The sequence below is a fragment of the Monodelphis domestica genome, chromosome 2, assembly GCF_027887165.1.
Source record: "Monodelphis domestica isolate mMonDom1 chromosome 2, mMonDom1.pri, whole genome shotgun sequence".
In the NCBI taxonomy this organism is placed as follows: domain Eukaryota; kingdom Metazoa; phylum Chordata; class Mammalia; order Didelphimorphia; family Didelphidae; genus Monodelphis; species Monodelphis domestica.
The window spans coordinates 192,503,423-192,519,865 of NC_077228.1; the positions used below are offsets into that span (position 1 = coordinate 192,503,423).

The following is a 16,443-nucleotide window of genomic DNA, read 5'->3' on the forward strand; positions in this document are numbered from 1 at the left end:
TGGGGGCGGGCGAGCTGGGATTTCACGTGCACCCCGCGGGAGCCTCCGAGGCACTAGGGGGCGGCAGGTTGAGAGAGCGCACGCGCGAATCTCGCTGGCCCCACCCGAGGCGCCTCGATCTCTCCCGGAGGGAAGACGTGGACACGGAAGTGGCTGGCGGCGGCCGTGACGGAGGCGGGAACAGGCTAGTGGGCAGCGGCGGCCGGCCACGGTATCCCAGGCGGAGGCTGGCGGTGGCGGTGCCGGGTCCACGGATACAAGGAGGTTGAAAAGGCCAGAGCGCGGCATTGTCCAGGCCTCGACTGTCTAAGGTTGTACCCGGCAAACGGATCCCCGGCCGTTAAACGGCCATCGCGCGGAGCCTCGCGGAGCTCCTGGGCGCGTGCCCGCCGCCGGAAGCCGCCCCCTCCCCCTGCCGAGCCCGCGCTCGCCCCCGCCGCCCCCCCACTCCCCACACCTCCCGGAGCCATGGCTAAGAGCGGAGGCAAGGGGGCTAGCCTGCGCGACAAGCTGGACGGTAACGAGCTGGACCTAAGCCTCGGAGACCTCACTGAAGTGCCCGTCAAGGAGCTGGTCAGTGTGGGCGCCATCCCGGGTCGTAGCAGGAGCGGGAGGGTCTGGGAACCAGGGCCCTGGGAGCAGAAACTGGACACGTGTCATTTCGGGTGGATGGATTACCCCCTCGCTGGTGCTGCGGAAGCCCCGCTTCCAGGCCCAGTTCTGCCCTTTGGGCAAAGCCCCTTAGCCACTCAGACCTCAGTTTCATTCTCCGTAAAATGAGGGGCCGAGACGTGATGGTATTCTTCGACTCCGACCTTCTGTGAGATGTCTTGAGACCGTAGGAGAAGGGAGAGGCTTGCTGTCTTTCTTAGGCCCTGGAGAAGCAGGCTTTCCTAGGGACCTGGGTGTGGCCGAAGATTGGTGACAATTGGGAATTCTGCAATCCCAGCTGCTCTAAGTAGCCTGGAGGCATTACTTGGGCTGGAAAAAGTTGGGCTGTACTGGTTACTCTGTTCGACCTTTGTTTTCCTAGAATGTTAGGACAGGAAGGGACGTTGAGGATTAAGCTGTTCATTTTTACAGATGAGGAATTTGAAGCCCAGAGAAGGGAAGTGGCTTTAATACACTGGGAAAGGCATATGTGACCTAAAAGACTTGGTTTCAAGTCTTGGTTCCACCACTAAGTTAGCCTTGTGACCTTGGGCAAGTCACTTATTTTTGAGCATCATTTTCCTATCTGTAGACAGAGTAGGTAAGAGTAGATAGATGATTCCCAGAGGTCTTTCCAGCTCAAATATTCTTTAATTCTTTGGTATTTATTAGGAATAGAATTTCATAAATCCAATGACTATTTCTAGATTTAACTCAAAGGAGGAACCATTCTTATTTCATGCAAAACCAAGTTGGAGTTGGGTCTACTACTGGGTGGGAAATTTTAATGGAGGTTGGATATATTTCAGGGCGCTCATAAATTTGAATGGAAAAAACTACACCCTTATTTTCACCAACCTTTAGCTGAAATTTATTCTTTCAATTTTGAAATTTGAAAAAAACAAAAAACTCTTCTGAGAAGTAGTTTAGAGGCTTCACCTGACTGCCAAAGAAGTCCTTGCAAAAAAAAAAAAAGTCAGAAACCTTTGCCCTGGCAGGAAACTAAAGATATATCTTGCCTTGTTCTGAAGCCCTACATTCTGTTGTAATATTCAGTATTCCCTTCACTACATGCCCTGTAGCCACACTTTGCTCTTGCTATACTTAAGTGACTAACTGATGGTTGGCTTCATATTTTGCTCTCCTTTTTCAGCCTTCTCAGCATTTCATCCTAGTTTTGTGCTTTCCAACCTATCCCTGCACCCTTACTCCAGAAGATACTCCGTTAACAAACAGATGTCACCAAATATAGTGGCTTGTGACCAAATATGGATTTTATATTTCTTCCTCTGCTCCCTTCCTAGGCTGCTCTTCCAAAGGCCACAGTACTGGATCTGTCCTGCAACAAACTGGCTTCTTTACCGGTAAGATAAACAAAAAGATTCTGATTCTCCAAGCATATGGGGGGATTGCATCTTACTCCAGGCTGGCTGGTGCTATGACCATGAATCCTTGGAAGAGCCAATAACTCCAGTCAAATATATGGGGGCTGGTAGTTGGTTTTACTAGGAAGAACTGGTAAGGACAGTCTTATTTTAATTATTTTATTAAGTATTTATAATGTGTACAGACCTATGCCATCTGGTGTGGGTGGGATACTAACAACAAAATATATTTTCTGTCTTCATGGAAATTGCAGTCTAGTAAGGAGAAATAAGATAACACAAATTAATACTAATACAAGATATTAGTTCAAGTGTAATCAGAAAGATATAGAATGGTATGGAAGCTCAGAGTAAGGAGATCTGACAGGTAAACTATTCTGGCTTGGGTGATGTGAATTGGATGAATGAATAAAACATTTATTAAGTTCAGAGTACTCTGTTAAGGTCAGGGATATAGATTAGCCAAATTTCTGCTCTTAAGAAGCTCACATTCTAATAGGAAGACACATGGAAGATTTTAGCTGCAAACTGAGTGAAAAGGTCTCATGGTCTTTCTAGTGCCATGGCAAAGCAAATGGTAATGCCTCTTTTTTTTTAATTTCTTTTCCATTGATAACTTACTCATTTTATCATGGAGGTGATGGAATTTGTATTAGGTCTTGCATGGTAGCCAGGTAGAAATATTGGGAGAAATATTTTAGGTCAATAGCATGTATATAAAAAGCGAAGACTCTTAAGCCAACTTTAGGAAAAGGAAAGTAATTTTGTTGGTGCAGAGTGTGTGTACGCCTATATGTATGTGTAGTAGGTATGTGTTTGTGAAGAGGAATTTAAAAGGAACTTAGTATTCATGCATTTAACTGGCAGTAAAGGTTGACAGAGGAAGGGTAAGGGGAGTGGGGCCAGCAGAGGGTGGCTCTAGATGACTTAGGTTATCAAAGCTACCAGTTTAAGAATGCTTTTTACCAATTGCTTTCCTGGGCAGATCCAGCAGACCCAAGAATCAAAGCCATTCTTGGGAACTGGGTGAGAAACTAAGAGAAGCCATACAAGTGTGAAGTTTTGAAAGATAAGAAGCATACTGAAGAGGGAAGTTTGGGTCCGCAGGTCAAAAGTATCCATATCTTTGCAGATAGCAAAGTGAAAGCTGTCAGAGTCGTGGTGCTTGACATCTTGTCTGCTTGAATGGCTGTTTTTGGAAGGTTCTGGGCCATACATATAGTTGAGACTGGCAAGCTTTGGGAGATTAGACTGTAAAGACAAGGGCACAAATCAGAAGGTATTGAGAGTTAGAGAGGGAGTTTTGATATAATGCAGTAGTTACTGAAGGGTTTTGAATAGGAATTGTTTTGTGACTAGGGATTTGCTTTTAGAAGATTAATATCACTGTGTAAGGGGGCAGTGTGTTGAAATGTAGAGTCTAGTTGGAGAACTGAAGTAATTATTACCCCTGAACTAGCAATTGGCAGTGAAAGAGATAGATGCACAAAAGAGATCTTATGGAGGTAAAAACAACTGGATTCAGTGATTGAAGGTAGGAGATTAAGGGGGAATGGGGCAAAGATGACAGATTTTTAGTCTTCAGAGATGATAGTGCTGTAACAAATGGGGAAATCATGAAGAAAAGTGGGTTTTGCAGGAAATTGATTTATTTCAGAATGAGAGAGCCCTGATATAGAGTGACTTGAGCTGTATGGTTTTTTGTTTGTTTTTTGGCATTAAGACTCTAGGATATGAGACTGAGTGGATAAAGTTCCTGATTAGGAGACAAAAACCTGGGGTTTAGTTCTTGGCTTTATCTACAATGTAGGCAAGTCACTGATTCTCTTTTTGCCTCAGATTGTCCCTTTGCAAAGTGAGGAAAATATTTCATGCCTCACATCGTTGAGGAGAATGAAAACAATTTTGTGAATCGCTTTGAGTTCCTAGGAAGAAGGGTATTTTGGGAACAACATGCTTCCTTGGTGGGGACAGGAAAGGATTGTTGGGCCTTGGACTCATCTCTGGCCACTAGTTCATCAGCTGTCCAAGTAAGAAACTATAATTCGAGACTAATCACTTTCTGTCATCATGTCCAGTCTGTTGCTTTGTCCTTCACAACTCCTTACAAATCTGCCATTTCCTTTCCATCACTGTAAATGAGAGCCTAGTTCAGGTCCTGGTCATTTCTTATCTGGTTATTTGCCAGGTCCATCATCACATTTAGCACTGAACTATTAGTACTTAGAAAATTAAATAAGCATTTGTAAACAGAAGGGAGATATAAAAAAATCATGGTCTTTGCCTTCAAAGCATACTTTAGCTGGGTTGGGAAATAGGGCTAATATGTCTACATCTATAAGAAAACAGAACAAGACTGCCTAGAAATGAGCTGAAATGGTAAAATGCAGTGTTGGTGGGGCAATAGAGAAGAAAATAGTCACTTCATTACACGATTGATGTAGAGTATCACTGATTTTTTGAAGATTGGATGACAATATATATAAAGTAAGAGTCAAAACACTAATCATCACCTTTGAACCAAGTGATTCCATCATTACAGTTTTAGCCTAAATATATAATGAAAAGACAAAAAGGGCCTCTCCAAAAAATATAGATGTTTTATTAGTAATAGGCAAAAAAAAGAGAAATAATCTATATTTGGAAAATAGCTGAATATCTACAGTTAACTTTGTTGCCAAAGCTGTCTCCCCCTCTACTTCCTCACTTTGAATGCCAGAGACCTTTTTCAAGGCTCTATTATAGCTACTCATAGAAACCTAAGTCAGAATCATGGTTTTCACATATTTAGTCAGCAGTTGGCAGGATTGGAAAGTACTTTAGAAATGAACCATCCCATTTTATGGAATAGGGAACTGAAGTCCAACCCCTTAAATATGTGCAGAATGATATTGTGCAAAGTTAAATGTAGAAACAAATTTTTGTAAGCTGTGAAAAGGACGCCAAAAGTATTGGTTGTGTATTGAGAAAGATGACTGAGATGGGAGAGTGGAATCATAATAATGGACATCACTTCAAGTTTTCCTTTGAGGCTTATGCAGGATTACAGGCTATTTCCCCAGTTTTATCTTCCACTCCTCCTATATATATCCCATCTTAGAATCAGTACTCTGTATTGGTTCCAAGGCAGAAGGACCTAGGGTCACACAGCTAGGAAGTATCTGAGGTCAGATTTGAACCTAGGACCTCCTGTCTCCGGACATGGCTTTCAATCCACTGAGCCACCTAGCTTTCCCTAGAATACAAAATTAAAAAAAAAATTTTTTTTAAGTGTGTGTGTGTGTGTGTGTATGTGTGTGTATATGTGTATATATATATATATTTCTCACTGAAAGGACTTACAGTCCACCCCACTTAACCAATTTCTTAATGGTATAGTAGGAAATATCTACCAGTCAGTGTTGAGCCTACATTTTATAATTATATATATATATTTTTTTGGGGGGGGGGGCAGCTAGGTAATGCAGTGGATAGAATTCCAGGCCTCGAGTCAGGAGGACCTGGGTTCAACTGTGGCCTCAAGACATTTCCTAGCTATGTGAAACTGGGCAAGTCACTTAACCTCCATTGTCTAGCCCTTGATGCTCTTCTGTCTTAGACTTGATACTTAATATCAAGTCTAAAACAGAATGTAAAGTTTAGAAAAAAGAATATATTAAATGTAACGGTAGTAACAATTACCCTTTTTTGTGTTCCCTTCTGAACTTTCTATGAAACTTAAAAAATGATTTACTGATGCCCCCCCCCTTTTTTTTTTGCACTTTTCAATTACTATTCACAAATAAAGGATTGGGTTTTGCTTATTTTTTGTATGTCCTGCTATGCCTCTCACATTAGATGCTCAGTAAGTATTTACTTATTTGAATTGAATTTATGAAGCTTTAGAGGAAAAAGTTCTTCCATGTGTCCCCTTCTCTATCCAAGTGGTCTCTGCCTCTCTTCCTTGTTTAGTACCTATTTAGTTATTTATGCTTGGGTTGTAAGTGCCTATGGAAAGAAAAGGAATAGTGTCTGATGTGCTAGTAGTTTTCAGTCCAGAATTCAAATCATAATATCTGCTTTTAGCTTTAGAACTCTATGTTTTCTTTCATGTTGATGACATTCCTATAAGACACTATGGAATTTTCTCATTTTACAAATGAAAAACAGAGGTTAGGTTATTTGCTCAGGGTTACACAGGTAATAGTTATCAGGGACTAGATTTAAACCAAGTTTTTCTCTACTCCATGTCCATGTTTCCATTATACTGTTTTACTTTTAATGAAGATATGACTTTCACTGACACTATGTGCAAGGGCTTGGCTAAGTTTACCTATAGACTTCTTTGGGCTGAGATTGTTCAAAGCTTAAATATTCTTCTAAATGCTTGTGGAATTGAATAGAATCTTTTTTGGTTTGGGTTCTAGTCTGATTTCTGTGGACTAACGCATTTGGTGAAACTGGATCTGAGTAAAAATCGCCTACAACAGCTGCCTGCTGACTTTGGCCGGCTGGTCAACCTACAGCACCTGGACCTCCTCAACAATAGGCTTGTCACCTTGCCTGTCAGCTTTGCACAGCTTAAGGTAACAATTCTCTTTAAGACCAAATGCTGGTAAACATATTTTATACATTGAAGAGGGAATTACTTCAGCTGCCTCAGTCAGTTAGAATCTGAATATGTTTGTGAGTTCTGGCTTAATCGGTCTGCTTATTTGTCTCCTCTTCAGAACCTGAAATGGCTGGATCTGAAGGATAACCCTCTAGATCCTGTCCTGGCCAAAGTAGCTGGGGATTGCTTGGATGAGAAGCAGTGTAAGCAGAGTGCTATCAGGGTAAGGATATGGCCCCTCTATTTCATCCTTGTCTTTGACACTTTCCTGTTTTTCTCTTAAAGCCTTTTTGTTGACTAAAGGAATATGGCAACCATAACATGCACTTACTCAAATGTATACAGGGCTTTGTAAGCCTTAAAGCAATATGTCAATGTTAGGTATTATTTTCATAATTATAATGGGTCCTTCACTAAATGGAGAAATAAAAACACTTTTTGACTGTCTGCCTATCAACCCCTGTGATCACTAGGAAAGGCCAACATCATAGGATCAAAACACTGGGGATCTCATCTCTCAAACAGTATTTACCGTCCTAAATTTCTTTCTCACTGAAAGGACTTATAGTCCACCCCACTTAACCAATTTCTTAATGGTATAGTAGGAAATATCTACCAGTCAGTGTTGATCCTACATTTTATAATGATGGCTTAAGTTTTATCCTTGATGATCCTTTTGGGAATTTCCAAAGCTATTAAATAACTTGAATTATTTTGTCATTTCTTTTGGTATTAAAATAAATGCTTTGGGATAATTAATTCTTACAAGTGGACAATAAAATATATAATAGACAATAAAAGGGACTTTTCAGGACCTCCTAGTTCTCTAAATTGTATGTATCTTAAAATAGGAACTGAATGGGGTGGAAGAGTTATTTTACCTCGAATTCTGGAGAATTTGAACTCTGACTTCTGCTAATGTGCTTGACTCTTCTCCAGATCTGCCTGTGAAACAAACACCTGTTGTTTGAATAGCCTACTCGGGCAGTAAACTGTATTTCCTTTCCAAAAAGGTTTCAGACAGTTGAATGAGTTTCAGTTCTGTATCATGTAGTGTAGTACTCTGCAAACTTTCTGGCCCCTGGAACTTGCAAATGGATTTGAAAGGGCTTGATATCATGTGACTACCTGATCTCTGCCTTTTTTTTACTTTGTATGGCTAGAGTATAGAGATGTCAGGACTCAAGTTATTAGAAAATATTTGAAAATAAGTGTCGTGTCATAAACCTTGGTCTATTTTAAGATCATACTTAATGTGGCAGCAAAATATGGAAATGTTCATTGTAACAGCATTTGAGATTTCAATTTTTACTATCTTTGTTACACATACACACTCTCTCTCTGGTATTCTAACTTCATCTGTGAATCAGCTTATCTGGAGTGATAATGGTGTGTCTAGTGAAATGGAGTTGTGTTTAAAAGGAATGCCTCTTCTAAAAAAAAATACCTCTAGGGACAGCTAGGTGGCCCGGTGGATTAAGAGCCAGGCCTACGGACAAGAGGTTTGACTTTGGATCTGGCTTCAGATACTTCCTAGCTGTGTGACCCTGAATAAGTCGCTTAACCCCCATCGCCTAGCCTGAACTTTTTCATTCTTCTTTTGTGAATTAATCAAGTATGTCTCTCATTTAGCCTCAATTGGTTAGGGTATGAGGATAGGAATTAAGTTTTCCATAAGCTCTCAAATGCCTGAGTGGTATGAGTGAAATGCTCAGGACTTTGAAAATGCTACTTGCCCATCCCTAGGGCCAGGTTAGTTAATTTGAGTATGTGGGTAATAAGAAATGTGTTCTTTCAGGAGAACATTATACACAGTAACTGAAACATTGTGGGACCATCGAATGTAATCAGCTTTGCTACTAATAGCAATGCAATGATTCAGGACAATCCTAAGGGACTTGAGAGAAAGAATGCTATTTACAGTACATATGGGTATATGATTTGGGGTTTAGGTTTTAAAAGATTATTTAAAAAATTAATAATATGAAAATAGGTTGTGATTATACATTTATAACCCAATTGAATTGCTTATTAGCTCCAGGAGCGGGGAGGGAGAGAACCTGAATCATATAACCATGGGAAAATATTTTACATAAAATAGGCAAAAGGACCCCCCCCCAAAAAAAAAAATTAGTATTCTTTCTTGTGGTAGCAAAAAATTGGAAACAAAGGTATTCATCAGTTGTTGAGTAATGGATAAATTAAGGCATGGGAATATAAGGAATGCCATTAAGAACAACAGATATAGACTGATGCTGAGTGAAGTTAGAACAAGGAAAACAATGCTATAATGACCAATAAAACTTGATAGTTTGTCATTATTATAATATCCAAGCTTAGCCCAGGGAAAGAGTTGAGAAAATGCACTTCTCAGAGGTAGGAAACCATAAAATATGTCAGGTGTGGTCAGTGGGTCACTTTGGTTTTGCCACACTTTTTTTCATTTGTCAATGCTAAAGTACTAACCTTTGTCTTGGCAGGTTCTGCAGCACATGAAGGTTGTTCAGGCTGATCAAGAGCGAGAGAAACAAAGGCGGCTGGAGGCCGAGAGAGGTGAGTACCCATTGTTTTTGAAGGAATGGGCTTATGTGCCCAGGAAGTATTCTAAATGCTAGGGATAATACAAGCATAGATATATGCATGCCAAGAGATAGTCCCTGCCAATAAGGAGCTTACATTCTACTAGAGAAGACAACATAGAGAGAGGAAGAGTGACCAGAAAAGGGAGTTTTGCTTCAGAGAGGTGAAAAGTAGGGGGAGAGGCATCAGGACAATGGCACCACACAGATGGTATAAAGGCCTGCCTAAATGGGATGTGAAATGATGCTGAGTGTGATCTGATGCCTGTTGTTGTTTTGTGGACTAGTTTAGTTAGCAGTGATCTTCGGTCCTGGGGTTAAAGCTTCAAAGATGAGATTAATCTTTTCTGGGTTTGGGGGTATGAATTTTGGAAGTTTTTGGTTTTAAGACTTTCTAGTCATGTGTCTTAAAGTCAACTTAAACTTAAGTAATAGATCTCATTACCAAAAGTAATATTTTCTGAATATCAGAAGCTAGAAACCAACAGAGAAAATAGAAGTGGACGAATGATTCCTAATGTGCCATATCAAGAATTTTTATGAATGGACATGGGTTGTATATGTTTTAGCACACAGTTACAGGCATTCTCTGGTACTGGGGCCTTAAAGTTAACTTCCTTACATACAAAGTGCTTCTGAGATGGGGGGGGGGGGGGGGGGGATGGTTCTTCCTTATTGGCAGAACCCTCTCTTTTTGGGTGGCTGAGTTTTGGTAGAGACTGAAAAGATAAGATAGGCTTCTGTTGGCCACCTCAGAATTTAACCTCTATTGTTTCTATGGGGAAGTGTCCTGTATTCCAGGGAACCAACTTAAAAATAAACTTGAACTATGATTGGTTCATTATTTGAAGCCTGGATAATTGTAAGATACAGTTTGAAACATTTCATGCTGGTCTTGAGATGTTAATATTAGACCAAAATCCAAAATTATAGCATAAAAGAAGTCATTTCCACATGTCAAACCCAGTGGAATTTCTCATTGACTACTGGGGATGACGACACTTGAACCATATAACCACGGGAAAATATTCTAAATTAGTTAATTAAATAAAATTTTTCCATTCATAAGAAAGAAAGAAAATCATGTGAAATACAAGAACCACGTCCACAAGTCTGGTACATGAGCATATTATTCATAAGAGTTAGCTTTTGGGTTTATGTACAATATTTACATGATTTATTTGTTCATGCATGGATCCTAACAGTTATTACAGGGGAGAAAAGTTAGCCTTGTTTTTATGGCTTTCTAGATCATTTAATGCCATCTTCCTCCATTTATGTAGAGGGAGTTTCATCCCCTCCCTTCCTGGGTTGCTAACCTGGTTCTACATGTCTACTTTTTCTGTTTCAAGTGATTATTAGTAAACTTTATGGAAAATTTTTTTAAAAGTCATTTCAAATTTAACTTTCACTTTATAAGTCAGTACATCACAATATAAAGGACAGCACACATCCAACCTCTTTAATTTTAAACAGGAGCATTCAGTTTTCTTTCAGCAGACTTCTTTACATATTTCTCATCTGTTCCTCAACTTTGAGAAAACTAGAACTCTCCAAATATTGCTTCTCTGTTCAGAACTCTCTTTTCCCTAATAGTTATGGATGTTGTCTTACTTTCTGGCTTAGATGTTAATTCATCTTTAAGGATCAGTAGCTACATTTTATTTTCATGTTGTACCCCTACTATATATAATATCCTCATATTTCCATTTCATTCCCAGGTCATTTGCTATTGAGATGAGGAATGCCTTGATGAAAATTTAGCAAGCAGTTTATAATTTGTATTATAGTAAAAAATTGTGTCCTGGAAAAGATGGGAGTTAATCTTTTTATCTTATCTGCCCCATGACACAGAGGGAAAGAATACTGAAATTGTCCAGTCTTTGTAATTAGAAAGCATACCCTGAAGAAATTTTCTCCCTGTTGGGATAAATTGGGATAGGTTTGTGGGGAAGAACAGTGTTTTGATTATAGATTTAGGAAGGAAGGGCAAGAAGTTTTGACTTGCACAACAAGCATAAAAGTGGCCGAGCTACAACTTCAAAACCTGCAGTTTCCATTATGCCAATAGAGGAGAAAGTAAACGTTTCTCTTATTCTTAGAAATAGAGAAAAAGCGGGAGGCCAAACAACGGGCCAAGGAAGCCCAAGAGCGAGAAGTGAGAAAGAAGGAGAAAGCGGAAGAGAAGGAACGTCGGAGAAAGGAGTATGATGCTGTCAAAGCAGCTAATAAGAAGGAACAAGAGAAAAAACCCAAGAAGGAAACACATCAGCCTGCAAGTATGTTGTTACAACTTTCTAATGAAAGTGATAGTTGAGAGTTGTCTTCTATGTTCAGAAGCAGGAATCATTGAGCCTACAAACTATTCAGCTGATATGATGTAAATTGAAGTTTGGAAACACGATAAAGTTCTGCTGCTTTAGGAAATAACATTTTCTATATGATAATCCAGACCAAGATTCCCCAAACTCTGCTACATCAGTTAGCTTCTACCTTGGGGTATTAATTAATAGATCCTGTTAGGGCAGTTAGGTTGCACAGTGGATAGAGAGCCAGGCCTGGAGTTGGGTTCACATGTGACCTCAGATACTTCCTAGCTATGTGACCCTGGACATTTAACTCCAATTGCCCAGCCCTTGCTGCTTTTCTGTCTTAGAATTGATACTAAAGACAGAACAGGTTTTGTTTAAGTATGTATTCATTGTTAAGAATAAGCCCCTTTGGGGCAGCCAAGTGACTGGGTAGAGCCAGGCCTGGGAAGTGCTGGGTTCAAATGTGGCCTCAGACACTTTGTAGTTGTGTGACCATGGGCAGGTCATTTAATTTGGAACTGATAATTAGTATTCTAAGACAGAAGGTAAAGTGTTTTTTGGTTTTGTTTTATTTTTAAATACACTGTCGTATAAAGGGAAGGTTGAGTTTTGGTTCTTTTGAATATAGTCAGATTGTCCCAGAAACAATCTTAAGTACTTTTTTATAAGGCTAGTTTTATGAATGGGCTGGCAGAATGCGATTTGGTACATTCTGAAAGACTGTGGAGGATCTGTCCACTAGGGCCTTCTTCATCTAATATGTCTTTGTTATTTCAGAGGCCAAGTCTGGTTCCCGCTCTGTGAAGTCTCGCCCTCAAAAGCACTCTTGGTCCTGGGCTTTCTTAAAGCTGCTGCTGATGGTGCTTCTCAGTGCCACAGGAGTTTTAGTTGCCTGTCAGGTGACAGATCTACAGTGGCAGCCTTTTTGCATCAATGTGAACACCATCTATGAGAATGTCATCCATGGGCTTCGCAGCCATGAAATCCTGCAGCGAGTCTTACAGCCAAACTCTCAGCAATAAGTATATTATCAGCATCTGCTGCCTCATCGTCTGTGGAGCCAGGATTCCTATGGAATTGTGTTCTGCCAGACATTACCTTTTATAGCATTGGACCTACTTATCACCACCAACTGGCATTCAATTGGTACCTGAGACACCCATTTTTATGTCCTAGGAGATCTATGTTAGAACTTGCCTCTGTTCCTTATGCAGGATTCTGTTCCCTTTAGATTTAGAAAATGGGAAGGTGGGGGTGGGGTGGGGGGAGCAGTAGTCTGCATGTTTAAAGGAATAAGCTGGAGGGGAGGAGATGAATACCCCTCTTTTCTAATCCAGGTATCCAAAGCTATGTAAAGGTGAGGCATATTTTTACTAAATGGTCAGCTGTCTCCACATTTATATTTTTGTATGTCACAAACCTATCCACTCATAACTTCTTGGGCCAGGATCTCACTGACGACAAAAACCAGATCAGGAGACAACATGTAGAACTTGCCATTGAGATAAAATACCTATTTTCTTATATATCAGACACTAAAGCAATTTGGTAACCACAGAAATAATGGATTTTTTGATAGCCAGATTGGGTCTTGGCAACCATTTAGTCTAACCCCTTGATTTTATAGTGACTTAAGCAGTGACAAAGCCTGAATCCATCTGTCCCAATCCAGTGTTGAAACTTTTCAACATATCCAAACTCTCAGGAGGCTAGATATGGCCTGGCTTATTAGCACCGAAGAAAGAAATCACCTTTGACTGATCAGTGGTGACCAAGAACTAGTTTTTTTAGCCTGCCATAGGCCTTTGTTGTAGCTCATGCTAACTTTTACATTCCTGCCACTTCCAGAAAACCAGGGCTATCTGAAGAGTCATCCTTATAATAGAAAAGGAAACCTTTTTGTCGCTGCTTATCTAGAGGTCAAGAAAAGAAGCCAGATTATCTGCAGCATGCGTCATTCTTGGAGTAGATGCTGCTTTACTGAGACTAAGACTTATAAACAAGTTTAGTTTCTGTTCCCCTGCTTCTTAGCACAAGGTTTATGAGGTAGGATATAAGCAATACTGTGCAAAATTTAAAATTTTGCCTCTTAAAGCCAGCCAGAGCTGTCTCAAAGCCAGTTTAAGCTAGATTAAATATGGGGTTAATTTCGCTTTAGGTCTTTTTCTCAGGGAGAAAGGGATAATCTTTGCCCCTTGATGATGCTTATTCACTGGAAAAATTCCCGTTTTAAAAAGAAAAACTGGGACAGCAAAGGGAAAACACCACCAACCATCCCAGAGATAAAACCAAGTGTTTTAGCACAGTGATAGGGAACTCTGCCTACCTGTAAGGGCTCTCCTAGCATTGAGAAATGATTTTTATTTCCTATTTTCACTATTTCTATTTGAAACACTGCACAAGTGGTAGTAAAAAATGACTTTTTTTTTCCCTTCAGGCACTGGGACCATTTTTCTAATTACTTTATTGTATAAGCACATAACTAAGTACACAAAGTTATACCGTGATCCACCCCCTGCCCAGATGATAGGTATTACCATTCCATGTTAGGTGAGGGAATTGGTTATAGTGAGCAAGCCCACAGATGAACCCACTAAGAGCTTTAACTTTCCATTCCAATCACAATTGTTAGAATTTCCTAAACTTTATAATGGACAGTTTTTAGGTTTTTATAATTGTTATTAAATAAGTGTCTTGTGGGATATCTTTGATCCATTTGCATGTAGATTTAACTTTTTGCCTAGTTTGTTGGGTAGGGAAGGATTTCATAAATTGACAATGGGGGACAGGTCTCTGGATCATCCTCCTATATTTAGTCATGTTAGCTTCCATCAGGAAGGGAAATGAAGTTGAACTGACAGGATCACTGCTCCCATTTATTCCTACAAAAGGATATTAGAGTATTTTCAACCATCAATTTTGATTAGGAGTCATTCTGTGCCATCCAGAATGAGTTCTGGCTGCAAAGTGGTCATCTGAAAATAGATGCGCCTAGAGATCTCTGGTCCAACTCGACGAGAAGTAGATGTTACACCTTCTCCTCGGCGCACTTGGATGTCTGCAAGTAGATTGTGACATTCTTGCTCGGATAAACACTGCTGATATGCCTAAAAAAACCCAATAAATGAGATAATTAGCCCTTATCTCAGTAGCTGAGAACTGTGCTTTTTTTTTTTTGTGGGAAAAGAGGCTTTGTTCTCCAAAGCAAGCTGGTTATTTCTGACCTACAACTTTTATAATCATCCCCACAATTTGCAAAGGAGGTTCAGTGATATTAACAAGGTCACATGGATAAAAAGTAACCATAATTTAAAATCTCAACTATAATGGTAAACTGAAAAGTTTCATTCATGAAGAAGGCAGCAAAAGTTGCCAGCAAAGATGATATTGGTGCTACATGTAGGTACAGCTGGCTTACCTTTAGAAGGATCTGTGGTGAGGGATAGGCAGTTACAATTGCATTGGCAATCTCTAGGCTAACTCGGTTCAGCTGTTGAATCTGCCTCCTCCAGACGAGTGCAAGTCCCTTACCAGAAGAGTCCACCTTTGCCCCTCCAGCCCAATCACTCTCCAAAAAGAAGGAAAAATTAGTCCGATCCCAAGATCTCCTACAGGTAAAAATAAGTGAACATAAGATAACAGTCCAAAGGGAGTTAGCTAGAAAAGCTATCTTCCCTAGTTCCTCACCCTAAAGAGATTTTCATTTTTCTGGGGTTTGACTACCTTAGTAACTACTTCATGGGAAATCCATACTCAAAATAGATGAAAGGAATGCAGATGAATTTATTCCCCAGAGATCTTAGATTCTCTACATAAAATGCATCAGTGATGTAAGTGACAAATGGTGACCTGATACCAAACACAAAAGGGAGCTTACAGTGAATTTCTAATAACAGGCTTATGAGTACTCTAGAAATGTCACGTCAGCTTGTGCAATGTCAGTTCTCCATTTAAGATGAAGAGCACTAGAGCCAAGATCATTGAAAGGGGGCATTTTATAATGATAAAAAACAGGCATGGAGTTTGTCCTTATCACTCACTTGAAGGGTGCCTCAGCCACAGCCTTGGTGAACATACAGACAAAGTCAGATAGCTCCTTCCAGCTCTTCAGGATTCTGATCTGGGTTTCTGTGTGAAGTTGCAACTCTACCAAAGCCTTGAAAGCACAAGAGCAATGATAAAATTTGGAGTACAGAAATTAAAACCTGGTATACGTCAGCCTATTCTCACTGTCATTTAAAATCATCCAGAGTACCCCTCTGCTACCTGTAAAGCCCTACATGGATCCTCAGAACTAAGTGAACCTCAGTAGCAAAAACTGTTCAAATGTCATATCCTGCCAAGGATATGTACATGCCAAATATGCCACAAATGTAATTAGGGGTATCTACTTGGTATGTAGCATTGCTTAGGGAAGAGGTAGCTCTACTTACCCTTTCTACTTCTACTCGGGAAAGAGTTGGAGTAAACTCTCTATCCTCTTTTGATCCCCTCTGATCTACCTTCCCCTTGGCTTGACCTCTGTGTACCATTCCCTGTTTTTGTTTCCTCTGGGATTTCTGAGAGCTAGGAAAAAGAGAAAGGAGATGAGAGGCTGCTCTAGACCATGCCTGGAATAACCAAGAAACTCCCTCCTTTTGTTGGGTAGTGGGATACCATACACCAGAACAGCAACACATATTGATGGATTTTGGTCAAGCAGAGAATCTCAGGTACTTGGCCCTTTATAAAATTACTCTAGGGAAAATCCAAACCTGAAAATTTTTTCCTGTTCCACGACTGCCAGTGACAGGGTTTTCCCTAATGTCCTTGCTGTGATCCAAGTCACAAAGTTCAGCAAAGTTTCCTTCCCTTCTTCAGGGCTGTCCTAAATAAGAGTTAGGAATGGAAATTATTCTTGTGATCACAATGATTACTTCAGCTAT

At 40.1% G+C, this 16,443-nt stretch overlaps 2 protein-coding genes across 4 annotated transcripts in view; one reads left to right on the forward strand and one right to left on the reverse strand.

Moving 5' to 3' along the window:
- LRRC59 (leucine rich repeat containing 59) lies at positions 1-14,661 on the forward strand. Its single transcript, XM_001376253.4, has 7 exons — positions 1-573; positions 1,956-2,015; positions 6,443-6,601; positions 6,746-6,850; positions 9,108-9,180; positions 11,309-11,485; positions 12,296-14,661. Exons 1-7 carry the CDS (start codon positions 469-471, stop codon positions 12,538-12,540), a joined length of 924 nt encoding a protein of 307 aa, XP_001376290.1. The 5' UTR covers positions 1-468; the 3' UTR covers positions 12,541-14,661.
- EME1 (essential meiotic structure-specific endonuclease 1) overlaps positions 13,968-16,443 on the reverse strand; it is a 9,228-nt gene continuing 6,752 nt past the window's right edge. For all 3 annotated transcript variants that reach the window (XM_007505751.3, XM_056816661.1, XM_056816660.1), the window contains exons 5-9: positions 16,273-16,385; positions 15,952-16,084; positions 15,559-15,674; positions 14,937-15,126; positions 13,968-14,625 (exon numbers count right to left, since the gene is read on the reverse strand). In XM_007505751.3, coding sequence (XP_007505813.2) covers positions 14,449-14,625; positions 14,937-15,126; positions 15,559-15,674; positions 15,952-16,084; positions 16,273-16,385 — 729 coding nt within the window. In that variant the 3' untranslated portion in view covers positions 13,968-14,448. The remainder of the gene's footprint in view (positions 14,626-14,936; positions 15,127-15,558; positions 15,675-15,951; positions 16,085-16,272; positions 16,386-16,443) is intronic.